This window comes from Phoenix dactylifera, chromosome 9 (genome assembly GCF_051530095.1).
Source record: "Phoenix dactylifera cultivar Ajwa chromosome 9, Ajwa_hap1_PhDact_Kaust_v1.1, whole genome shotgun sequence".
Taxonomy (NCBI): Eukaryota; Viridiplantae; Streptophyta; class Magnoliopsida; order Arecales; family Arecaceae; genus Phoenix; species Phoenix dactylifera.
The window spans coordinates 31,959,848-31,985,147 of record NC_143198.1 but is presented as its reverse complement, the minus strand read 5'-3'; the positions used below and the strand labels follow the sequence as shown (position 1 = coordinate 31,985,147).

At 39.0% G+C, this 25,300-nt stretch overlaps 4 protein-coding genes across 7 annotated transcripts; 3 read left to right on the top strand and 1 right to left on the bottom strand.

Annotated features, from left to right (window-relative positions):
* Window positions 1-518: 518 nt before the first annotated feature.
* Window positions 519-2,060, top strand: LOC103719379 (uncharacterized). The gene is made up of 2 exons (XM_008808593.6): window positions 519-1,835; window positions 1,922-2,060. The coding sequence occupies exon 1, from the start codon at window positions 1,071-1,073 to the stop codon at window positions 1,815-1,817; it is 747 nt and encodes a 248-aa protein (XP_008806815.2). The 5' UTR covers window positions 519-1,070; the 3' UTR covers window positions 1,818-1,835; window positions 1,922-2,060.
* A 3,929-nt stretch (window positions 2,061-5,989) lies between these two features.
* LOC103719370 (uncharacterized) lies at window positions 5,990-11,740 on the top strand. Its single transcript, XM_008808582.6, has 5 exons — window positions 5,990-6,317; window positions 6,431-6,538; window positions 9,612-9,779; window positions 11,267-11,377; window positions 11,491-11,740. Exons 1-5 carry the CDS (start codon window positions 6,216-6,218, stop codon window positions 11,530-11,532), a joined length of 531 nt encoding a protein of 176 aa, XP_008806804.4. The 5' UTR covers window positions 5,990-6,215; the 3' UTR covers window positions 11,533-11,740.
* Window positions 11,741-12,968: 1,228 nt separating this feature from the next.
* On the top strand, window positions 12,969-13,702 carry LOC103719362 (small ribosomal subunit protein eS30z/eS30y/eS30x). The gene is made up of 3 exons (XM_008808570.6): window positions 12,969-13,098; window positions 13,196-13,333; window positions 13,429-13,702. The coding sequence occupies exons 1-3, from the start codon at window positions 13,095-13,097 to the stop codon at window positions 13,473-13,475; spliced, it is 189 nt and encodes a 62-aa protein (XP_008806792.1). The 5' UTR covers window positions 12,969-13,094; the 3' UTR covers window positions 13,476-13,702.
* Window positions 13,703-16,945: 3,243 nt separating this feature from the next.
* Window positions 16,946-24,053, bottom strand: LOC103719336 (vesicle transport v-SNARE 13-like). Of its 4 annotated transcripts, none has more exons than XM_008808539.6 (6): window positions 23,783-24,053; window positions 23,326-23,466; window positions 23,190-23,248; window positions 22,912-23,100; window positions 20,423-20,593; window positions 16,946-17,253 (listed from the first exon to the last, which is right to left on the bottom strand). In XM_008808539.6, the coding sequence occupies exons 2-6, from the start codon at window positions 23,417-23,419 to the stop codon at window positions 17,104-17,106; spliced, it is 663 nt and encodes a 220-aa protein (XP_008806761.2). In that variant the 5' UTR covers window positions 23,420-23,466; window positions 23,783-24,053; the 3' UTR covers window positions 16,946-17,103. The 4 variants fall into 4 exon arrangements, with proteins under 4 accessions (XP_008806761.2, XP_008806769.2, XP_008806781.2 ...); XM_008808547.6 differs by having other exon boundaries at window positions 23,326-23,469; window positions 23,783-23,988; XM_008808559.6 differs by having other exon boundaries at window positions 23,649-23,871.
* Window positions 24,054-25,300: the final 1,247 nt, after the last annotated feature.

Below are 25,300 nucleotides of genomic sequence, written 5' to 3'. Positions count from 1 at the left end.
CTAGTTACATGGCTTCTCAAAAAGACCCTCTTTTAATATTTTACAATACAATAACGTATTTAATGGAAATTTAACTAACAATCGTTATTAGTTATTGTCTTTTTCATAATAATTGTTATATAATAGAAGCAAAGCTTTTTATACTTTCTCCAATTGTCCAATGAAACTATTTTTTCAAAAAAATCAAATTTCTCTGTCGATTCATAAATAATACCTAATTCTTGGAACAAGATGTCAATCAATTAAATAAAGGTATTAATTTACTATCAGAATTAATTAGTTGTTAACATAACAGTCATTATATTATATTTAAAGAAACCATTAAATAATTGAGAGAACTTAATATAAATCATTTATACAATACTGTAACGCTCTGAGCCTTTTTCTGCTTCGCATGCTATTGATAGAATTTCGACCCTATCATTCAATGGTGGGTGATCAACGTAGATCATGACTCGTGTAGGCGCCACCCGGGTAATTCTCATGCGTTTACAAATCTTGACGCAGTCATCATCTCAAGCACGAAATTTCATGCACTAGTGAACGGCAGATGGTTGGCCATGTGCAGAAATTCCTCTTTCTCACTTGGCCTCTTCACTAGAACACTTTTTTCCGAGTTGCCCATCCTTTTGGACTCATGATAAATCTTAACCGTCCAAATCACGGCCTAGGAGAGCAAGACTCTCCTCAGCCATCCGATCAACAAACGAACCCAACCATATCTTTAGATTGTACAGCTGTCACCGCCTCACGTTCGATCTTGTGACCCTTCCATCAATCCATCAAGAACCCCATCCTCCCACCTCCATAAATGGACGCAAGAGAGAGAGAGAGGGGCTCTTCCAGCCCCCTCCCCGTCTCTCTCTCTCTCTCTCTCTCCCCTCCCACTCCCCCCCTCCCCATCTCTCTCTCTCTCTCTCCCCCCTCCCACTCTCCCCCTCCCGTCTCTCTCTCTCTCTCTCTCTCTCTCTCTCTCTCTCTCTCTCTCTCTCTCTCTCTCTCTCTCTCTCTCTCTTTCTCTCTCTGGGTCAGTGCGTGGAAGAGATTCTTGCGAGGTAAGTCAAGTCGCCATGAACGGTGAGGTGGAGATGAGCATCCAGAAGGAGGGGGAGGAGGAGGAGAGAAGCAAACCGTACTGCTCGAGCGGCTCCAAAAGCTACTACGAGATCGGTGTCGTCCGCATTGGCGACCGCATCATCGAGACCACCATCAGCGACTACCACTTCATCGTCAAGAAGTGGCTCCGCTACATCGACCGCAACTACCGGAAGCGCCGCGGGCCCCTCGTCGCCGGCCTCGCCGTCTTCCGCGCCCTCCCACGCCCCCCACGCTGGAGCCGGCGGACCCCCTCGGGGAGGCCCAACAACCCCATCCGCGCCATCGCCCTCTGCCTCGGCGGCTCCCACTGCCTCATCTACCACGACGACCGCTACTGCGGCTTCCACACCCCCAAGGGCCTCAACGACTTCCTCGGCGACCGCAACCTCGCCGTCGTTGGGATCGGGGCCAAGCTGGACGCCGAGCGGCTCGCGGCGGAGTGGGGGATCCACGTCGCGCACCCTGTGGAGCTCCGGACGCTCGCGGCGAGGGCCTTCGGGAAGGAGCAGGTGTGGAAGGCGAAGCTGGTCAGGGGGCGGATCGTGATCAAGGGGCCGGGACTGGAGGAGCTGGCGGAGCTGGTTCTCGATGGAATGAAGGTGGGGAAGAAGCCAGAGCGCGTGGTGGACAACGAGCACATCATGTACGCCACCCGGGACGCCTTCCTCTGCTTCGAGATCGGCCTCAAGTGCTTCGAGATGCTCGGCCACCGGACCTGAGTCGGTTGGACTTATTCGGTACGTTAGCTGATCATCTCATCTCTTCTTGAAGAGTCTTTGGCTTCATCTATGCCTTGTTCTTGATCGAGCGATCTTGTTCTCAGGGTTAGAGTTTCCGTCATCTTCTGCTTCTATTCTTGGAACTTGTGGAGAGGTCGTCGTTTCAGGGTTTCCGGCTGTGGATCTCTGTAGAAAGATAGTAGAATGTCTGCTTTCATGGAGAAAATGGAATGAATAGTATGATCGGTTCTTTTCTTGATACGTTCTCTCTCAGTTTGTCTTTTCTTCTTTTTTTTTCCGTCGTACGTTCTTGATCGAATGCTCTGAGCTGAAAGGAACGGCAAAGAATTGCTTTATTCGAGATATGCGCATATAATTGAAAAGAGCAATCCTCGCCACCAAGGTGGTAGCCTAATGGTACTGGGCGGGAATTCTAACCTCATGGTCCCATATTCGAGTCACTGCGGTGACGATTAAAATATGGCTTTGGCCACTGCTTGGACATGAGGCTGGTAGCCGGGATGGTGCCAGATGTGACGTACTCACACTTGGGACTCGAGCCAGAGTCCAGAGAGGTAGCTGAGCCGGACCCATGGATGGGGAAGACATGAGTAAAATCGGTCGGGTGCCCAACACACGGCCATTTCTGTCCGCATCAAACATTCTCCTAGCGGGGCGAGGGCCCATTGAAGGTTGCTACGCAGAGGTGAGCTTGTTCCTTCCTCTCCTTATCCTTTTTTATTAGCCAAAAAAAAAAAAAAAAAAGAGCAATCCTGGATAGCTTTCATAAAAAAAAAGAGCCGTCAAATAAACTCGTATGTGCAGCTATGGATGATCATCGTCAAAAGATCAACAGCCATCAAGCAGCTATGTCATGCACGGTGCACACGTTATTTGATGCACAGAGGATCCTTGCTATGACAACATAGAAGCGGACTGTACCTTCCTTTTCTCTTCGAAGTACAGGAGAATCGGCTACCAGCGATAAAGTTACATGAATTATAGAAAGTTTTTCTTTATTAGCAACCTCCTAAATGTTAAAATTTAGGTAAATATCGTCACAAAATTGATATTTACATTTATATATATATATAATATTTATTTTGCATGTATACTTTTAATTTTTTTCTTTTTCTTATATATGCACCTACATTTTTTAACACCGTTGAGAAATTAGCCGTTTAAAATTTAAAACAACCAAAATACTTTTGATGGTTAGACATACAAAAAAAATATTTATAAGTATACACATCTAAATAGTAACTTTGCGAAGTTATTAATGCAATTTCATATACAAAAAAAAATCTAATTTTATTTTTGTCTATTTCAACTTGTTTTAACATTTAGATTAGTCTACTATCTGTTGCTCAATGTTTTCTACAAAATATTGCTTAAGAAAAAAATAAATTCGACAATTAGATAACAAAAAGAGTTATAAAAGTTCTTTTACTAATTATGGAATTATGCTACTTTATTTTTCTTTATTTATAACAAGTACCATTATATCTTATTTTATCGAAAACTAGTTTGTAATATTTATTGTTATAGATGCATATATAAGGACATATATCAGAATATAGAAAGATATTAGAATCTTTTAAAGGCATGCATAAATTGTAATGATCAAGCTTCCTTTTTACTATTGTGCTCATGAGTAGAAAAACAATATCAATCATCCCCAAGCAAAATCATCGAAGGATTTCAAAATCCTTTTGACTTACGAACAACCTCTGGGCTATATGGTAGAAGGCTATCTTAACTACTTTGTTTTTGAACTTCTATTTCTAAAAAAAAAAAATAGCATATGGAGCCTATTTTGTTACAGCAATTTTAAATCAGCCATCAACTTGCACATGAAAAAATTTTTTAGCTCTAAAATATAAATATAGCAAATCTTATGCACTAAAATATAAATATTATATTTTTTTAAAAAAATATTATACTAATTGAAGGATGAGTGTTTTTTTTTCTTTTACTGCTGAAATAGAGGTCCCGGCCCAGTTACCATATCTCACCTCGTCAGCGTTAAGGATCTTAGGAAGTCGTAACTATGATTTTAACATTTTGGGGTGATGTGAAAATATTCGAAAGTACCAACCGCAGACCAGAGATAGCCGGAAGTACCATGCGAGGAGTGCCTTCTACGACTTTAAGGAGTTTTCGTACCATTCTTGAGTGGCAATTGCACCAAAGCTGGAAAGCAATGATGATATGAGCCAACGTACAATCTGTAGGGGGTGGCAATCGGATCGGATCAGGCATAAACAGATCGGGTCAAATACAGATCGGATCAGAAAACTATAAATCTGAATCCGACCTGTTTATTAAACGGGTCAGGAATTACAAATCTAAACCTGACCTGTTTATTAAACAGGTAACCCGACCCGACCCGTTTAACCTGTTTAATAAACAGATAATCTGTTTACCCAATCCGACCCGACCTGTTTAACCTGTTTGCCCAACCTGACCCGTTTAATCTGTTTAGACCTGTTTAATCTGTCCAACCCAACCTGTTTAACCTGCCCAACCCGACCTGTTTAACCTGTTTAGACCCGTTTAACCTGTTTAGACCTGTCTAATCTGTTTAACCCGTTTAACCTGTTTAGACCTGTTTAACCTGCCCAACAGTTAAACGGGTTAAACGGTTTAAACGGGTCAGACATCTAAAACCCGTATTTGATCCAATTAATAAACAGGTTAAACGGGTCGACCTGTTTACGATCCGAACCTGTTTAGGCCAAACCCAAACCTGTTTATGGCGGGTCGAACACGGGTCGGATTGGCGGATCGGGTCATATTTTGCCACCCCTAACAGTGTGACAGATTGCAATGGTTAAATTTATTAGTTACAGCTGTGCTCGGGAGCGAAACAACGACAACTGCTATTGGGGGACTTCAAAACTCTTTAAAACTCCAAATAACTTTCAAATTATATGGTAGAAGGCCATCTTTTATCTTAAGTAGTTTTATTTTTGAGCTTCGATTTTTTTAAAAAATATATACAATGTATGAAGCTCATTTTGTTATAATAATTTTAAATCAGCTATTAATCTGTATATAAATTTTTTTTTTTAGTTCTAAAAGATAAATATTATAAATTTTATACACTAAAATATAAATATAATATTTTTTTAAAAAAATCGCCATACTAATTGAAGTATGAGTTTTTTTCGTTGAAAAAGAGGTCCGGACTCTGTTACCACATCTCACCTCGTCGAAAGAGCTTCGTAGACGCGGTCGTTAAAGGAGGATCTTAGGAAGTTGTAACTTGCAACTACCACCAATTCAGGTTTTAACATTTTGGAGTGATGTGAAAATATTCGGAAGTACCACCCACCGACCACAAATAGCCGGAAGTACCATGCGAGGAGTGCCTCCTGCAAATTTGAGGAGTTTTCATGCCACAAATGTAAGAGTTGATGGAGTGACCATCAACTCTTACAATGAACATTAGCATCACTTATGGATAACATTGCTTAAAAAAATATTTGTCTGAATCAAGACATGTTGATATGATGACGAAGAATGTGATAATTTTGAGGTATGCGATGTTTTTGCACGGCCGGGCCAAGTGTGCTTTCAGAAAAAAAAAATTTATTTAAGCAAGAAGATTTGCTTTCGGTATGTGGGACTAACAAGAAAAGAGTTCAAAATTTTTTGAAATACTTAATATATAGGAGATGAGATTGGTTTTATTTTTCAAAATTTAAATTTTTTTACGTTATAACTTTTTTCTTGGTGGGTTCTGGTTGTTACTTGCATAACTAACTTCCATTCGTTTAGACAACTTACTTCAGAAAGTTAATTCCAATAAAAAAATATGCATGCATGGTCTCTTGTATAATTAGATCTTAATCGATCTGACATCTGGGACCATTTTCTACCATTGATCGATGACAAATTAATTTTTAAATATAAATAGCATGTTAATTTGCTTTGAATTATTATTTTTAAGTTTGAGACGCTTTCAAGTGGCAATAAAGGTGGACAATAACTTGTGCCAACTTTTAGCAAAAAAAAAAAAAAAAATAACTTGTGCCAACAATTGAGATATAAACAATGGTGAAGGAAAAGGAAACCCTGATGCAAGGCCTTCAGTTGGTCTATCATGGGCCGGGCCTATTTAAAATTACTCGGGCCTTATAAGTTGCAACTCTATGTCGCGACTCGTTGCGCCTCGTTGGGAGAGGCTGCAAGATTTGCGTTCCATTTCATTTTATTCATTCCGGTTTGCATTTCACACCTCCTCCCTTTATACACGCGCAGATCCCGACCGGAATCCCCTCACCCCCACCCTCTCCGTCTTTCCTCGCAAGAAATCTCACTCGCTGTTCTTTTCCCTCCAAAGTGGAACCCTAATCGCCGATCGCTCTCTCGTTCTTTCTCGCCGAGGAGAAGATGGTGTTCTACATGCTGTACTTTACGGCGGAGCTCGATAACCTCACCAACTTCCAGCCCCGCGGCGGCTGCGACGATCCCAACTACCCTTACTACTTCAAGGTCTTTCTTCATCTATCGCTGGTTTTTCGCAACGATCTTTGGCTTTCTTGGTTGGATTCTAGGGTTTTGCTCGGTTCTTTTGAGGGTTCTTGATGGAATTTGGGTTCGTCCAGGTGAAATGCGAGAACTGCGGGGAGATCAGCCAGAAGAAGACGTGCGTGACGATGTCGGAATCGGTCCCTCTACCCAGTGGAAGGGGAACTGCCAATCTCGTGCAGAAGGTAGTTCATCCTCGTTTCTTGATGCCGGATCGTTCTTTGTTTGCCCACTTTTTCTCATTCTTTTGTCTTCCCTTTGTTTTTGTTATGGTTTTCTTGCTAGTTCTTGTTTGATTGTTTTGCTTGCTCTGTTCTTGGGTCGTTCATGTTATAGCTTTTCTTCGATCCATAATTTTTCATTCAAGATAAGCCCCTCCATCTAAGTTTAACTTTCTAATTACTCGAGGTGATTCTGGCATCTGCTGATGGGGTTGTTAATGATCTATGAACTAGGGTTTTGTTTGCATTAACTCATTTCCATGTATATCATTCTGATATCTACCTCAAAACTTTATTTCTGCGTTACTTTAATTACTGGATATGATTACCGCTCATTTCAATTTTACTTTTGAAAGTGGATTCATTCCTCAGAATACACTTAATTGATGTCATTTCAAGGTCTAAAATTGGTTTTCCTCGTTTTGAGTTTGAGTTTGAGCAAAAGTATAATGTGGTGGAAGGCTTGCAATCTGGAAGCTAGCAGATGAGTTTATTGAGGGGAAAACTTACAAAGGATTTGGAACCTGCAATTATGGATTGTCTCGTGATACTTTCATTAATTTATGTTCTGGATTATAGCATATACCTTTTTTTCTTTTGTAGAGTGATGGCCTTTGAGACGTGATTACTTTTTTTATGGAATTTATTTCACTTTTCCCTCCCATCTTACTTTTAACCTTCTTCTCTGTTAAGATGTTTTCTCTATAGCGCCCTCCCTTGCTCTTGCAATTTGACCCCTTATGTTATTCACCTTTATTAAGACTTTTTTTTTTTTACTTGTAACCTCATTTGTCATGTTGTCAAATTGTGCCTCTAAGAAACAAAGGAGGGTAGAAAACAGGGTCACCGTTTTGATATTGATAAGATATCAATGAAGAAAGGCGATCGTCATGAAGGCTGAATAAAATCCTTAAAGCAAGAAGCCCACAGGCTTACCCCACTGCATAAAGAGATTATAGCAGTAGTAAAAGATTTAACACTTCCCATATGTAAGTTTTTGTAATATGTAGATTCATATATTAAATAGGATGAGATGCTTGCCATGATATAAGGATCTATTTTGTCATGTCAGTGAAAAAAGGTAGAGTTTGTAAGATGACATAAAGTTACATTTAATAGCTATAGTTAAAAGTGCAGACGAGATAAATGTTTCCCCCTCCACACCCTAACTGCAATTAAACATCCTCCTAGAATGCTTAAATGAATGCCAAGATTTTGAGTGGAGCATGATGATCCCATATTCTTTTTAGTGAAGTACCATTGTTCTCCATTTTATCAAATAACACATAATATAGGCTGCTATGCGAATCTCCCTTCTATGCTCTCTTCGATGTAACTAGAAGCTGACTCACCTCCTCATTTTAATCTACATTTTGTTATGGAAATTTTGTTCCTATGTCCCCTCTCCTTTTGCGCACACTCTAATTACCCAAGCAGGTATTCATCTCAGAATTCAGTTTGAGTCAAATGGATATTATTTTAGAAATTTAATCACCTATTCACTTCAGATACCTGAACCTTGTTTCATAACTAGTTTCACTGACCATGAGAGCATTTGACACCTTCCATACCGTGGTACATTAAAGTTCATCCTAGCACTCACATACACCATCAACAAAAATTATTTCTTGCTATCTGCTATCATGTGTGACAGGTCCCTACTACATCTGTCCAAACCAATACCCTAAACAAAGCCTTCTCCCATATTATTGTCGGTACTCTTTAGATTGGGTTATATGGCTGATATTTTGAAATTGAATGCATAAATAGAAAGTTTGGCGATGGTAACTTTAATTGGAGTGCTTAATATTTCAAGTACCATTGTCAGGTACCATGTTTATGACTATGTTCGATCTTTCATGCACAACGGTTGTTGCCAAACATCATCAGATTGGCAAGAAAACTTGCAAGTCACGAATCTTCCCATCACCATAGCTATATTTTCCCCTCACCATCAGAGATGAACCCATCAATAAGAAGCTCGCAAGTATCCTGTGTTTGTATTAAGTGCTATTATTGTAGATGCAGTTATGATAACCCATTACTATTCAAAAACAGAATCAATATATAAATAATTAACCTATCAGATTTATCCAAGGTGATACTTTTAGAGACACTCAATATACCAAACTTCAATTCGATGACAGGATTTGCTGTTTCCACATTTCACTGAAAATCTTTATACTTGAAGGGAATAAAAGAATGAGTGGTGTCTTGTCATCTTTTCCTTGACTACCACTAAATAAACTTTTACCCAATAGCTGTTTGAGGATAGAACTAATTGGGCCATCATGACATAATTTTGTAAATGTTATTGACAATTTTGTAATCTTATGTTAAAAGGAAACACATTTTGCTTAGAAGCAACAGAGAGTGAATGAAAGAAAAGACTAATGGAGGGTCAACGTGATTTTAATTTTTGAAACAATGAGTGGAATATTTGTCGATACCCTTTTTTACTAATATTCGACCTTCTATTTGAATACCTCTGACCCAGTACTGAGTTTTTATCTGCATTTTCTTGCTGTTTTCTTTTTTCATCTAGATGCATTTGGTGCATATTGTGAGAACATTTAAAAATAGGCAAAAGGTTATTCTTGAACTTATAGCTTACAAATCCTGATAATAGAGTTTTGCTATGTTGCCATTTGTGGTACCTAAAAAAGCCCAATGCCATATGTTACGAGTTATTGGTGTAATTTGCAGGGTCGGTGCAATACACGGTGGGATTATGCTGTGAAACACCAATACCAGCATGCCATGTGGCAATTGAGTTTTTTCTTTGGTACCAGGGGTGGGCCCCAGGCTTTTTCTGATCGTAAATGATTTGTTCAGATTTACTGATGATAACTTATGAAAATGCTAGTGGCTAGTCATATGTAAATTTTATGTGTTACATATCTTTGTTTGAAACATAATTTCAAAACATAACTATCTCAAAAGGGGCATTCAAAAGGCGTAATTGATGTAGGCGTGTTTTATACATTTTGCTGGTCAAATTTTAGAGTTACTAACACTACCATATCTGATTTTCTAGTGCAAGCTATGTGGGAGGGAAGGATCAATTCAGATGATTCCTGGGCAGGGTCAACCATTGACTCTTGAACTTAGTCAGCGTGAACAGGTCACTGGATTGATGGTTTTTGATTGCAGAGGCTTTGAACCTGTTGATTTCTCTTTTAGTGATGGATGGAAAGCTGAATCTGTAAGTATCTGCCATTTGTAGCTTTTGCAGTCCCTGTGCATTACCAATTTGGTATTGCTTTTAACTTGTACTTGTTTCGTAGCTCTTGCTTCAAAATCTTGCTTTTGAGAAACATGGAATGGTTTTTGAGGCTTTTGAAAGAAATTCATCTTGCTCCCTGAGTGTGGTTAATTAATTTTGTTTGGGCTTGCAAAGAAATTTGATCTGAAGGTTATGATTGGGCTGGCATGTTGATGAAATGAAAAATAAGTGATGCATGTCTAAGAGTTCTCTCATTTTTTGAAGGTCTCTTGTCCTGAATTTATTTTTATGGGGACAAAATGAACAAGAATAGGAAATGGACTGTTGTCAGTATCTTCAATTCAAGTCCTTGATGGTCATTGTGGAGCGATGGCATTAGCAACCAAGTTTGATAGACAAAATAAATTATGGGCTGTCCAGCCAAGTGCAGTTAATTTGGTTGGTTGCTTTGCCAAATTATAGTCTTGACCTGGAACACTTTAGCATCCCACAGTGAGGCATCAAAGGTAAGATAATAAAGCATAGAATATAGATTTATTTTGTAACTTACATGAGAGAGCTTAGTGATATAATAACTGCTAACGTCTTATTGCCCAACTCTTTCCGCAGGTTGACATTTGTTTTCTTTAGAAGCTTATAGTTTTTCATCAGTTCCATCAGAAGTTAAAAGCTAATTAACAAAATTTTGCCATGTGAGTGTCCTAACATGCAGAAACATTGAGTCCTCTAAAATGGAGAATTTTTTTTCTCTTGAATTGATAAGAGATGGATGTTTTGGCATGCCTCCTTTTAATGTGTCATTTTGGAAGTAAATAAGATTTGTCCCAGTTTCATGTTCTTCTTTTCTTACTTGCCCTTGTTCTCTTCATCAAATTTTATCTTCCCTTTTTCTTAATTCAGATCCCTTGAAATGGTTAATTACATCTGTCATTTGTCAAATAATAGCATGGAAAAAGGGGTTCTCAATTTTGAAGAGTATATCCAATAGCTTGGTGCTGGTTGACTCAAGGACATGACATTTTTGTTGCCGGCCTCACCTGTTCATGTCAACATTTTTGTTGTTGGTAATGATACCTTTCTGATGGTACCGTAATTGTCTCCATGTGTGGTGTCCATGTAGAATTTTGGTATATGTAATCTTGGTGTTACTATGTGAGTAATCATGTTTCATCATTCGTAAGACCCTAACTATTGCTACAGCCCCATGAATTTCATATGTGCGTGAGCTGCTTTGCTCAATAACATGGTGTGCATAAATTTATCTCCTTTAAGTTTTGCTTTATGGGTTCTCTACAAGTGACTGTTGCTTGGTCATGCAAATCCCCTATGTTCCATAAAATGGATGAATGATCGGGATGTGCATGAGTTTACAGTTTTGTGCAAGTAAAATATGTATAGATGTAAGTTGCTACTTGCTGTGTCACATATTCTGAAACTTAGGATTGAGGTGGCATCATGTTCCCTAGACAAGTGGCACTCCATTCGAAGTGGATCTATCTGGAGAAGAGTTTGCGGACTATGATGAGAAGGGAGAATGCCCAGTTGGGGTAGCCAATCTTCGGGCGTTGTTTAGAGTGGTAAGCCTGGCATCCTGGATCCTGGATTATGTTTTAGATGCAATTATACTAGTACTAATTAAATTCAAATTAATACTAATATGGCTGGTTGAATATATCACACGTCTTTGCAGGTAAAGAAGCAAGAGCGAGGTGGCAAGACGACCTTTGTTTAACAACAATAGTTTATAAATGACATGTCCCACAAAATGTAACATGATGCTACGAGACCTGTTACCTTCTACCATGCCAGTATTGTGCATACTCCCTCATCCTTCTGTTCGTATGCTTAATCTTCATGTATCTTGTGTTTGCACAGCCATTTGATGGTTGGATCTTATTATGACCCTTTTAACTGATGAGCTTTTGCTTGTGTTCCCAAACTATTGAATGATTCTGTTACTTTTTTGGGATGCCGAACTTGACATTGTAGCATCACTTGCAGCAGTGGCGCAACTTGGCTACAAATGTAGTTGAAACTTTGCAGTGTGTCGGAGAACCTGTATCTTTTAATCTCTCGTCTATCTCTTGGAATTATAGCTTGTGATGTTAATCTGTGTGGGGGAGCAAAGTATAACATTCACTCTTACGAGCAAGACCAGGATCTACGTTAATTTGCTTGATGGATCTATTCATACACTGTGTCCGTGGTAGGGTGATGGCATGAAAACAGGCTGAAGGAGACGGTAACATTCTGAGAGTGAAAAACCTTTTTTTTCCGGTGAATCAAGATCTTTGTTGTTTTCTGCTTTGGGGTTCTATACAAATCTTGTGATAGCGGCACCGCGATGGCATGAAAAAGGCTCATACCATGCATCAAATGAGCACAATCATCAACACTTGCAATAATATTAGTGTGGCAGACAATATTATAGGTCATGAAAATTGAAAAGTTAATAACGTAGATCATGATCTGCAAACTATAAAATATGTGCGTACCAAAATTCAATAGACTCATATGCTTTCATATCATAAATAATGCAAGATATTATATCAAGCCATTAAAACAAAATATTTTTAGAATATTGATGCACAGACAATTGATTTTTAAAAGATATGATTTTTGGTTTCAAAGTAAATTTTGTAATATAGATCATCCTCTGTATGAAATCTCTGTATGGCCAAGCAGTTTGCAGATAGATTTCTAGAATTGAAAAATCTTCGCAAAACAAGAAATGAAAGCACGCGCATATCATGCTAAAAATAATGTATTTTGATTCCCAAATTGTATAGAGAACTTTAAAAAATGCGTATCAGGTTGAAAATTAAAACTAAAGCAAAAACTTTTCTAAGAAAAATAGAAAAAGAAAAAGAAGAAACCTCTAACCGTCTAGGCCGGATCAGATCGCATTCAGCCATGCATCGGTCTGGTCTAACCCGCCATCTTCGACTCCGAACCCGAACCATGGACCGCGGACATGCCCATCGTATATCTACCATCCAAGCTTCTCTAGGAACGAATATCGCCCGTCCGTTTGCCACGCTTCACTTCCATCGGGCCGGCAACCATAAAAGACTTAACGGAACGGGTTTTATAGACCGAGCGAGCGAGTTTTTTTATTGTAGGCGTGATTGAAATATCTTTTTTATAGATCGATAGATCAGAGCCGTCCATCACCGCATCAAGACCGGATATATTCCAAGCCCGTCCTTCCGGAACCCTAGTCTAGCAGTCGAAGGCTCGAAGCCCAGGGTTCCTCGCTCGCCGGATAGAACTCGATTCCAATCCGCCGCCGCCATGGGTAAGCTCCAATCTCTTCCTCTCCGTCGAGGAGATCATTTCGACCCTTTAACTCTCGTTCTCCATTGTTTCTGATCTCGTGCATTGGTTGGTTTCAGGTAAGGTTCACGGATCTCTGGCTCGTGCCGGGAAGGTGAGAGGGCAAACGCCCAAGGTCGCGAAGCAGGACAAGAAGAAGAAGCCCCGGGGCAGGGCTTACAAGCGCATGCAGTACAACCGCCGCTTCGTCACAGCCGGTATCTTTCTATCCCTCCCCCTCTTCTCTCAATCTGCGTGTTTGATTTCCAACTGCTAACTGATTCGTTGCTTCCTTCTTGTAATGCCTCTTCAGTTGTTGGATTCGGGAGGAAGCGGGGTCCCAACTCATCCGAGAAGTGAAAGATCGAGATCAGTATTTTAGCGGTAGACACTTCTTTAATTTCGAATTCCAAAGAATTTTTAGGGTTTTGTTTCTGGATGATGAATTATGTGGCTGGATTCTGTGTTTTGGGAATGATTTATGAGGACATCGAACTGATTGGGGGGTTGATGATATGTTATGCCCCTCTTTAGATATGCTTCTGTAGCTATCGTTATTTTCAAGGAAGTCTCCTCTTTTTATCGTATTTGTCGTCTTTTTCTTTTACAATTTAGTTCACTTTTATCTAGTTGCTTTTGTGTGGATGTTATTTGGATATCGTGATTGATGAATAAGTTTAGGTTGTGGATTTGATATTTCTAATGAGTTTTAGGAGATGACATGGGTTTTGGAGGTCAGCTGTGTCTGCGTTGTGGTTATCATGTCTAATGATGGATGTTTCATCCTAGTCAAACTGTCTAATTGGCAATTAGAGTGCGATCAATAATGTGGTGGTGCTTTTCAGGTAGGAGTTTTAGATTATTAGAGGGCTTAGGCATATGGCATCCCTTTCACCATCCTGTCATTTGGTGTTCCAATTTGGAATTATGGGGACTGGTGTTTGTGTGCATGCAGTCATTTAGTCCGTGTGCCATTTGTTGAGTTCAGGAGTAGGAAAGGATGCTTTATGTGTTGAGGTGATCTCGCCGCTTGTGAAGATGGTTGTAAGGGTTTTCAAGAAGATAAAGAGAAGAGCCCTTATGCAATCCTTTGTATTCTTGTCCATTCAGCAATACATACTAATTTTATTGACCTGTGTTTTGCTGCCTTGTTTGATTCATTGCTCTTTGGCTCTGCCAAGTAGCTTCTCGCTTGTAATTACATCGGCCTCCTGGTTTTGTCCCCCTCTTATTATTGGCATGTATCACTTAAGCAAATAAGACTAAATAATTTCTAAGTGCACTCTTGAAAAGGGCATCAAGATCTATTTCATGCACAGGATTAGGCTTGGAAGCAGTTAGCTTCATATACCCTCTCCTTCCCCAGGACAAACCTACCCATCCAGCATCCACATGTAAAGCAGAAAACCAAAAATATAGAGGCCCAAAGCACTCCCTACCCGAAAACAAGGAGGATAAACATTGGCAGTGGAAAGAGGGATGTTTGTGTGGTTTTAGTGGCTTGCCTTGATCCCAGTTTAGCCAGTAGGTTAGCTTTTCAGGGGCTTGAGGGAGTTGCCGTAGTTTTGGACTGTACTTGCCTTTATTCCTTTGCAATTTAAATTTGAATTGTGATTCATGGATGGACCTAATCATTTCAATAGGTTTTCAAATGTGCATCCAAACTTGGAGGGCATGACATAGGGCAGCTGTATGGGAGGAAGTGCAAGGTACGATTTTGTTTTTGATCTGAGCATGTTGATGCGGTGGTGCTTTGATGTGGAAATGGAGTGATTTTATTTTATGATCTGAACTAGGTGCCAATCTCTTGCTGAGTGTGTTTGCAATATCAACTAAACTAAAGTTTTGGTTTTCCTGGTTGAAAGGAGAACTTGTGGAGATTTCTAGTTATGCTCTTTTGTGGATAAAATCACAAGAGTTGACGGGTTTTAATGATGGGCAGGAGGAATAATTGTGGGAACTTACAGTATCTTATTAAAGGGGTATTCTGATGGAGTGCTGTAATTTCATTAGGAAAGGCAGCTTGGGTGGGTAAGAGGAGCCTTTTATTTAATGCTGGGATATATCAGTTAAGAAATTTGCATCTGTTGGGAGAAAAAGTTGTTAGACTACTTATGATGAAACTTGTGGAAGCCCTCGGCACTGTGGAAAAAATGTGCCATAACCAGGTTTTTGGGAGTGAAATGGTCTGATTTGGAAGGAGTGAGAACAGGTAAGGCATCTAACAATTGATGCTTGTATGGGGCAATCTAGGTTTTTTTGAGTGAAATCGTCTGATTTGGAAGGAGTGAAAACAGTTATCATAAAGTTATCTCATATTTGACTCTCCAGTAAACACAGCGTCAGCAGGTTTATAATTGGTTGTGAAATGTGTTTCTTGTTACATTGGTCTGAGATTCGTGTAGCTGTTTGTTAACAAAAGTATTCTCTGTTAGTTAATAATTGAGTGCGGGTCTATCTGGAGCTTTCTTCGTGCCAGACGCAGCACAGGATTCTGTCAGCACTCACCACCCTTCGCGCCAGCTTTGTGCCATTCCACAACGATGACAATGCGTGCTCTTGCTACAATAGAACAGCAATATAACCCATTTTAGAAGCTATGCATAATTACCTGGCCCTGCTAGATTTCAGCAGTAACTCTCTTACTCTCTGTTATGTTGAGCCGGCGTTTGCTAAAATGCGTATCTGTTAGATGATGATTCCAACCTCTCCTTTCGCTGATTCTTGTTATGAATTGACCGTGCACTTGTCAGAAGAATTTGCATTTAGAAGGGACATCTGATGGGCAGCTCCGGTCTTTAAGGAACTTATTGGTATTTGTGAGTTCATGTGATTCCCCATTTTTGTTGATTCGGATTTCTTTCGCTCATGGACGCAAGTTGAAAACGGAAGGTTTTTCATTACGCTTGGTGGAGATTCGGTGTAGGCGCGCATGTCATGGCATTTTCTTGAGAAGACGTGGACACATCTTGGTTTGTATTGGCTGCTTTTGTTACTTCGTCGGTGATGATGCCGCCGCATTAGGAAAAATGGCAGCGATGAGGCAAGGGGATCGGATCCTCTAATAACCCCACTTGATTGCCAAGCCATACCGGATATCCGAGCTGCTCGAGCGGTCGAGCCTCACCTTCTCCGCTCATGTTCACTGCTTATATCCCGGATGTTCAATTATTTCCCCTGATCATTCACCATTCACAATGGGAGTAATTCCTCCTCGTCACCTTTCAAGGCTTGAAAACTACTTGGAGGCAGGGTGCTTATTTAATTAAATTCCACACATCCGCCTTTACGGCACTCAGATCCTGCAATCAGGGTCTTAGCATGGCAGCTTGGCCTGCCTGAGTAACCCTTAACATTGGAGGGGCTGAGGGAGTAAAGTATGACACTGTTTTGCATTGGGAGATCTTGGTGAGAGGAGATAGGAACACGACTTGGAATCTCTTATTTGCTTGAGATTTTCCAGCTGTCGATGAGGGCGTCACTGCAGATTCTTTAGCTTGTTAGATGCACGTCTCAAAGGGAATATATGCCTCCTTGGTATCATTCCCCTCACCTACAGTGTGATGTAGAATCTGAAGAAAATATATTAGATTCAGCTGTATAATCATCTGAATGCCCATTGTGCGAGCAAATAAGGCCGAGTTCCGCCAATTTATGAACCAAACGGGCACAAACTAGGTTTCTGTCTTTACGTGGCAAGACAGTTTTAAGAGACGTCGGACGTGTAAATCACTGGATCAGAAGCACATAAAAACCAACAACGGAGCAATCAAATATGCAAAATAGATTCTCCAGGCATACTCAGCTCACACCATATATCACGCAACGACTACACACAAAATAATGTTTTTCCATAAGAAACAAATGTTTTAGATACACGCAGAGACTGAGAACGGAAAACAGACAAAAGATAGGCCCAGCCGAATGTTCATCATTCACCGGCGCTTAAACCACAAAAGAGACGCATTGAAATCTTCAGTAGCAATGTCTAGCGAAGCTTAAAATACAGGATTAGAATAATAGCCAGCGCAAGAACCAGGATAATGCCTCCAATTATCCACTTGTTCCTGTCCATTCTTTTGGACATGGCTGCTAGGACTTTTCTGCTCTTGCCAATATTATCGTCCACCCCATGCAGCTGCAAACAAACCGGATCCCATTCATCAGACATGTACATCCAATGTAAGATGACATATGATGACAAAAAAACATGCACACATACATGTAGGTGCACGCATGTGAAGAGAAAACGATAAACAATGAAATTCAGTTAGCTGCTGATCTGTTTGCCTGCATGAACAGCTCATGTTTGGCTTGAAATTCAACTCAATATCGACTCATTTGATTTGAAGATCAGCCAAATTAGACAGGTTTTGAGTTCAAAAAAATAAACGAGCAGGACCTGGCTCCTTGTTTGGCTCTATATGAATAGATAAACAAATATTTTAGAATAAATAAATAATAAAAAGTCTTATGGTCAACAATGTTTGTCTGAAGAAATTGTAGTCATTAGATATGAATTTAGTGGTTCCAATGTGTGTTTATATATAAACATTTGAACCATTAGATTTCAAGATCTAATGGCTCTAGTGCTTACAGCAATTGGAACCATTAGATGTGAATCACATCCAAGGATAGTTAATGCAAGGAAAAGGAGAAGTGCCCTAGCCCTCATTATTTTGCTTTCTCATATGTTCCACATGTGGCTCCCTTACCCTCCTTTCTCCCAATCCATCATCTCAACCATCTTCTTTCCCTCCTCTCTCCTCATTGGTGCTGGCAAATGACCAAGCTGCTCACAAGCTAGCTTGATTTCAGCTGAAAATTTAGCTGGAATTCAGCTTGCTCGATTAAGAAACTAGCTGAGCTACAGCTAGACTTAGCTCACTCTAGTTCAGCTTGAATTAACTTGAAATACTAAAATATAAGTAGCATAATAAAATATTATTTAATTCTTATTATCTATACATATTATTTGTATAATTATTTATTGCGAAATAATATAGATTATGTAGAATTAAATATAAATTAGGCTTACATAATTAAATTTAAATTAGACTGTTGCTCTAAATTCCCTTCCTCTCCAAGTCCACCTCCACCACCTCTTGGCACGAGGAACGATCGAGACATCAATGAGTGGCCCCTTCCTCCATCGCCAATCATAGCTGTCCCAGATCCTGCGATGAGAGATGAAGGATTCTTTTTTTTTTTCCTTTTCAAAAATTTACAGACCTACCTGACATCACAAACATAATTGACGAGAAAGGGGTTTGGTGTAACTGTCCCATTTGATAGACAACACGCTAGATCATCTCAATGACAACATCTAACGATGAAAGAAGCCTAAGAAAATAAAAAGGTTTTTTGCATGAATACCCTTCTAAAAACTTAAATTTGCGTGAATACCCTCTTAAAATTTATATTTATTTCTGTACCCTCATAAAATATTGTTTTTGCACAAATGCCCTAATATAACGGTTCTTCTTAAACCGTTAATAAAAATCATATTTATTTTAATTAAAAATAAAATAAAATTTTGAAATTACTTTTTTTTGTCTCCCATCACGATCATCTTATAAATGGTTCTTTTTGCACATCTACCCATTAAGGGTATTTTAGTCATTTTAATTTGAAACCTTTAATTTTTTAATGGCATTACATGGCATGGGTATATATGCAAAAATAAGGATAAAAAAGGATAGAATAGCAAAACAAGTATTGTAAGAGGGTATACATGCAAATATCAATTTTGGAAGGATATTCATGCAAAATTCGATATTTAGGAGGGTATTCATGCAAAAAAACCCTTAAAATAGGGAATGCAACTTGATAGACATTTCTTAAAAAAGATCTTGCATAGCTGCACTGATATCTACATATAATATGGTTGGGTAGAGAATTCCGTGGACATAATCATATATCCAGGTATGTTCAACAAGCAAAAACAAAAATATATGAGACGAGAAAAAATAGGAATATGCAATACCCTTCTCATTTTGCAGAAATTGATTGCAACAAAAGCTTACAGGCAGCTAGGGAACTAGAATGGTTTGGAAACAACAGCAGTTAGAGAGTACTTCTTGCCAATCAATTTGAACTATCAGATCATCAAGTGTTTCTAGTTGAAGCACGATACAGATAAGTTTTTCATCTTCAATGATGCCGCAAGATATAAATGCATAGCATTAACAAGTCCAAGATCAATAAACAAATACTTAAACTATTGCTCCTTGTGCATTTAGGAACCAAAGTACTAAATTGCTAAGGTTATGATTATGTCAAGCAGCTGACCAGCCTGTCATAGATTAGCAAAAAGTTGCAGAATTAATTAAGCATACATAAATAATAGAAAAATTCTCAGGGGGCTGTTTGATGACATTTTAACTGAAATGGGTTTATACAAAATCTAAATGAACAAGTTCTACGAAAACATCCGTTTGGTTGCTTTTTGTAAAACCTGTTTCTGTGATATCTGACAGGTCATAAAACCTGAAAAATGAATTTCTATGAAAAACAGATTTCCCCTGTTTATTGTAAAACCTGTTTTAACATAACCATGTTTTATGATTATACATTATTTTTTTAAAAAAAATAAAACCCTCATATGCAACCAAACAGCCCCTAAGAGACTTCAGACTTTCCACTGAACACTTTCCAGAATTAAAAAAAAAATACTGCAGAAAATTTAATTTAGTTGTTTGGCTATTTGGGGAATTAAGTAACAGTAAAATATTTAATCTAGATGCTCAACCCTGTCCTTCAGTTCAGAGTAATTATCATCATGGCTGTACCTTATTCCAAGAACAAATTCATGAATTGCCCTAGATTTTGTTAGGACTAATAGGTTAAAAACACCTCTCCATCTGGACATGAGTTCATTATGTTTTTCCTCCCTTCTATCACTCGAACACACTTTCTTTTGAATTTGTTTATTTACACTGTTGGCCAAGCACTATGACAGCTACGCATGATGCTAGGATAATGGAACTTAAGCCTACTTCTCTGCCATCAATGGCTTCAAAACATGGTCTTTAAGATTCAGCATACTTATGCCCCAGCCCCCATTCAAACCCTCGAACCCTCAAGAAGCAATAAACCGAAAAACATTAGCTGGACTTGACTTATGTCTGTTTTTTGTTTTTGTAGATAAACTAGTTCTATTGCATTATCCTGAAGATTTGTACTCAATTAAACATAGGGAACTCAGAAAGGTAATGAACAGAAGCAGAGAAATAATGAATTTTCTTTTTTTAATAAAAAGAAAAGGCTGCTAATTGTATAAGATAGAAGAACATTGAAAAACATACTGTACTATGAGCATGCAATAGAGACTGGCGTTGTTGATGGAGGTCTTGAAGAATTGAGACACCAAGATCTTCTGTCTCCAACATAGTTCTTCTACTCTCCTTGATCCTTTCAGAAGATTGATTCAGTCTCTCTGTTGACATCAATAACCTTCCCCTTTGATCAGCAGATACCTGTACAATCCAATGATTCAGATACAGCATGCCACATTCCACCAAACATTAATAAACTTCCAAGCACCTGATGCTTTTTAACAAGTGTCTAAAATATCATTAAGAAATAGAACTTCAAGATTATAAAGAAATGACAAATATCATCCCACAAAATTCTGGAATTAAATAAAACTGCAAAGTTACTTAACAGGGGAAAAGAAGCCTATCAGAGTTGTTGACAACAAATATCATGGCATTTGTGCTCTAATTATATACTAGATTATACGCTACACCGAACTTATAATTGACATCAAAATCTGTCCATATCCAAATCTACAGTAGAGACAGAAGATGATAGAACTATCACAGAGATATTTTTAGTAGAGACAGAAGATGATAGACAGTAAATCAAGAAGAGCAGGAGACAGAGAGATAGGAAGGGTCAAATCTGTCTAAAAGGAATCCTTCCTTTCTTTTATAATCAATCACAAACAATGATTTCTGAGCACGCCATGATAGGCTCTTATAATTTTGTATAACTTGTCAACAAGTAAAACAAACTCTTAACGACCAAGTAACTAATCTCCAAAAAGTTTCTTAAAATGAAAAATTCAAAATCCCAAATACCCTATCTAGAAACTTTACTAAATTGAAATTTTGTGATCCTATAATAGTCTATATAGAAAGACACCCGAAACATGATTTAATGACTCAACCCAACATATGCCTAAAGTAGGACTCTTTCACAACAATCCAACTTAAAATAGGACTCTAAAAACCTACTACTTAAATAAAAGTTTCTAAAACAATAAAAAAGTTATCACCTAAAGTTTATGTCCCATCAATATGTGCCCTAATCTCATATCCAGATTACTTGGCACTGAATTTATAATTGACACCAGAAAATCTATCCATATCCTATTCTACATAGAAGAAAGCATCAACAAATATGTCCAGCCGTAGTTGCTTGATAACAAAGTCCTAAGCACTCTTCCCTTTCATAGTTAAGGACTCCTAGTAAAGGGAAAGTCTAGCGATGTAACAATATATGCATTATGATATGCAACAATGCCTCAACTAATCAGGAACATCGTCTCTAACTCAAGAATCTCTCTTAGAATAGTCTGACTAAGATGAACACGATCACATTCAAGATATGCACTCATGAGACAATATTCAGTGTTTTGTGTATGAAAGCTGACTGTCACAATATCACACTTCATATTTTATGGAACAGCTTTAAGGGATACTACCAGGAAACACAACTTGAAGGATCTCCTAATCAATAACCACTCAAAATGAATTCAATGTAGATAAACAAATACTGACTCATCCATGCGCACACCCACTAAAAAAAAGCCTTTGCCATGATCATGGAACCAAACAAGCTTTGCCACCTAACAAACAGCAAAATTTATTACCTACCAAACCATGCTTTTATTACAGTTATGGAAGATCATGAGCACATATCGAATAGGATGTAAAGATGGAGACATAGGTGAGTGGTGTAACCATTGGTAGTGAGAGCTGTGACCGCATTGCTACAAAAGAAATTCTGAAAGAAATATGACAGAAAAAAAAAAATCAAGTTGACAAGCAGTATCTTTTGGGCTCATAGTGGATACAGTTCAGTTAACACCAAAACATGGCACTACTAGGTTCAGTCGTAAGATTGATAACCATGCAGGGCATCTAATGAATAGGATGTCAAGATGGAGATAGATGTGAGTGGTGCAGCCATTGGTCGCGAGAGTTGTGAGTGCATAGCCTCAGAAGAGATGCTGTAAGTAATATGACAAAAAAAACAAGAACTTGAAAAGCAGCGAATTTTGGGCTCGTACTGGATGTAGTTCAGTTACAAGCATCACACTACTGGGTTCAACATTATTGTACAAGCATGGAAATGAAACATCAGAACTTCAAAGAACGCGTCCATAATGAGGGGACCAAAAAATATACAAAGAGAATAAAAGAAAATGATCAAAAAACCAAGTCAAATTTTATACACGCATCTAAAAGAGCACTCCTATTTTTTTCTTAGAATTTAAGAAAAATGGAGTTAAAAAATAAGTTGTCTTGTCAAATATATTGCTGCCTTATTCCCCAATTATTATTGAATCATGACATGGTGATATCATATTTAGCTATGTGATACAGAAATATGAAAGAACGCTTAAGGGCAATAAATTAACATATGATGAGTGAACATCAAAACCAGAAAAAACCATCATGGTCCCAAACATATCCAGGAACTAAGACTATATTGGTCTCGAGCTCAAAATAAAAATTAATAAAAAAAAAACACAGAGGCATGGCACTTCAAATTAATCTCAGCATACCGCTAGTGTATTTGCCATCCCAGACTCCAGCAACTCCTCTCTTGCAGCTTGATTAGGATTAGCAGTCGAAATCCTCTTAAGCTCACCCTTCAAATTATTCAGATCGGATTTGTACTCTCTCAACTTTGCGAGCAATCCAGCCTTCACGCTCGGCTGCAAACTTCTTGCCTCCAGATCCACCTTCCTAATCTACAAAGATTCATTCAAAACTTGTAAGACAACCAGTATCTATGATGTAGAATCTTGAATAAATAAATCGAATCAATTAGAGACATTACCAAAGCTTCCGCATCATCTATTCCAGATTTAATCTCGGAAACTTTCTGCTTCTTTTGCTCTGCAAAACCGACCGTCATTCAATCAAATCATCGTTCAATCGAACGTATATCACGAGACAGGCGATGACATCTTTACCTCCATCAAGAACAGCAGCCGATGAGCACTTCCGGGAGAGAGATGCCGAGATCTCACAGTACTGGCGCTCGTAGCCTTCAAACACCTCGCTCATCGTGACTCCTTCCGATTATTCCCGAGATCCAGAAGAAATTAGCAATCCTGCTACGAAAGGGATAAAAAGGAAATAAGCGATGGATCACATCCGACAAATTCTTGCACGAAAACCCTAAGCCTATCATCGAAACCTAATCAGGCTCATCAAAAACCGATTCAAACAAAGATATCAAAGAAGAAAAACGATCGGAAGCCAGGAAGTTAAACCCCTAACCCTAAATTCTCACCCAGCGACAAGAACCCTAACAGCGATTTTCCCTGATCCTTGGATTTACCGCAGAAGAATTATATCATGTAATAAAACGAGAGACGTGGGAGAAAGGAACGGGAAGGCAATAGAGGAGGAATCGTGATCTCTTACGATTATAAGAGCACGCCGGCCGTCGAGATGGACGGGCGTTGGCAGGGAGAAGATTTCTTCTAGAGAGAGAGGGAAAGAGAGGAGAAGGTACGAGCGAGATAAAGGTCTCCTCTCTTATTCGTCGCTCGCTTTCCTCCGCCGCGCGCGTCGCCAAAGTAACCGACGAGGTGGTGCCGCTTACCATGTCTGCCCGGACCCGTCGTTTTCGCCCACTCTCGCACCCCGCGGGGACTCCTGACCCGCGAAGAGGGTCCCACAAATTGGACGGTTCTTCGAATAAACGCGCGAACGTCGATTAAATTGTGGAGAGTATATACTCTCTGTTCGGACACGGAATCTGAAAGGGCGTATCGCTCGGTTGGTAGTCTTAGTGGTGCTGATGCGAAGTATTCACACGTGGTATTCGTATCGGAGCCTAAAGGGATAACTAAGCTGGACCCATGAATGATGAGGGTATGAGTAAAACCGGCCAGAATGTCCAACATACAGTCAATTCTGCCCGCATCGAACATTCTTCTGACGGGGTGGAGGCCCAGTAGGGGTGGCTACGCGGAGGTAGGCTTGTCCCTTCCTCCCCCCTTCCCCTTTTCCTAAAAAAAAAAACAAAAAAAAAAGCAGCAGTTTACGCCGATGGACTACTCTCGCGTGCAATTATTCAAGTTCTAAATATTTTTACTAAATTTTTGAGAAAAAGAAAATAAAATTGTGTTGGTTGCTTGCTCCTAAAATCTTGTTTTTGGAAATCGCCAATAAGTTGTTGCTTGCTCCTGAAATCTTCCAAGAAGCTAGATGATGGTACCAGAGGAAAGCAACTTACTAACTTGAGTTCCCATTGGATCCAATCACATTCAATTTACCTTGGGTGTAGGTAAACATGTGCTTATTATAATGTGAAGGGATCATAGCCATCCATTTATCTCATATTCCACCTAGCAATAATATATATACAAATCTATGCAATGACTTCAAAGTTTTTTTTGGCTAGACTAAAATGGTCCCTAAGAGCCGAGCCTAGTTTAATTTGGTCATAAGAGTTAAAATCAAAAGAGTTGGTGCCACAAATCTTGCCGAGTCTCTAATGCAAAAGTTTTCATTACATAATTACCAAACGCCTGAAAAGCATGGCTTAGAAATTTTATTCTACTTGCATGCTTGTTTTGTTGCAAAATTTTGCCGCGGGCGATTTAATGATCTAAATGTATTCTTCCTCTGCACAAAGAACATCAAACCTATACATATGCGAGCAAAACATTCTTACACATCTGGAGCAAGAATTGCACCCTTCAACGGCATTCTCATTAAAGGAGCTTTTGAATGAATTTCTTACAAAACTTGATTAATTTTTTAATAATAATGCAACCAAAAAAAGGGGGTGTGATTGGTCATTTCCTTTTCAATAGGGAAGGAACTTCTCGGTCAAATCTAGACCGTCAATCTCATTAATCGTAAGGTGGGATAAAACTTGCGAACTAACCTATTATTAATGATAGCCACGAATGCGGCCAAGAAAGAAAGCCC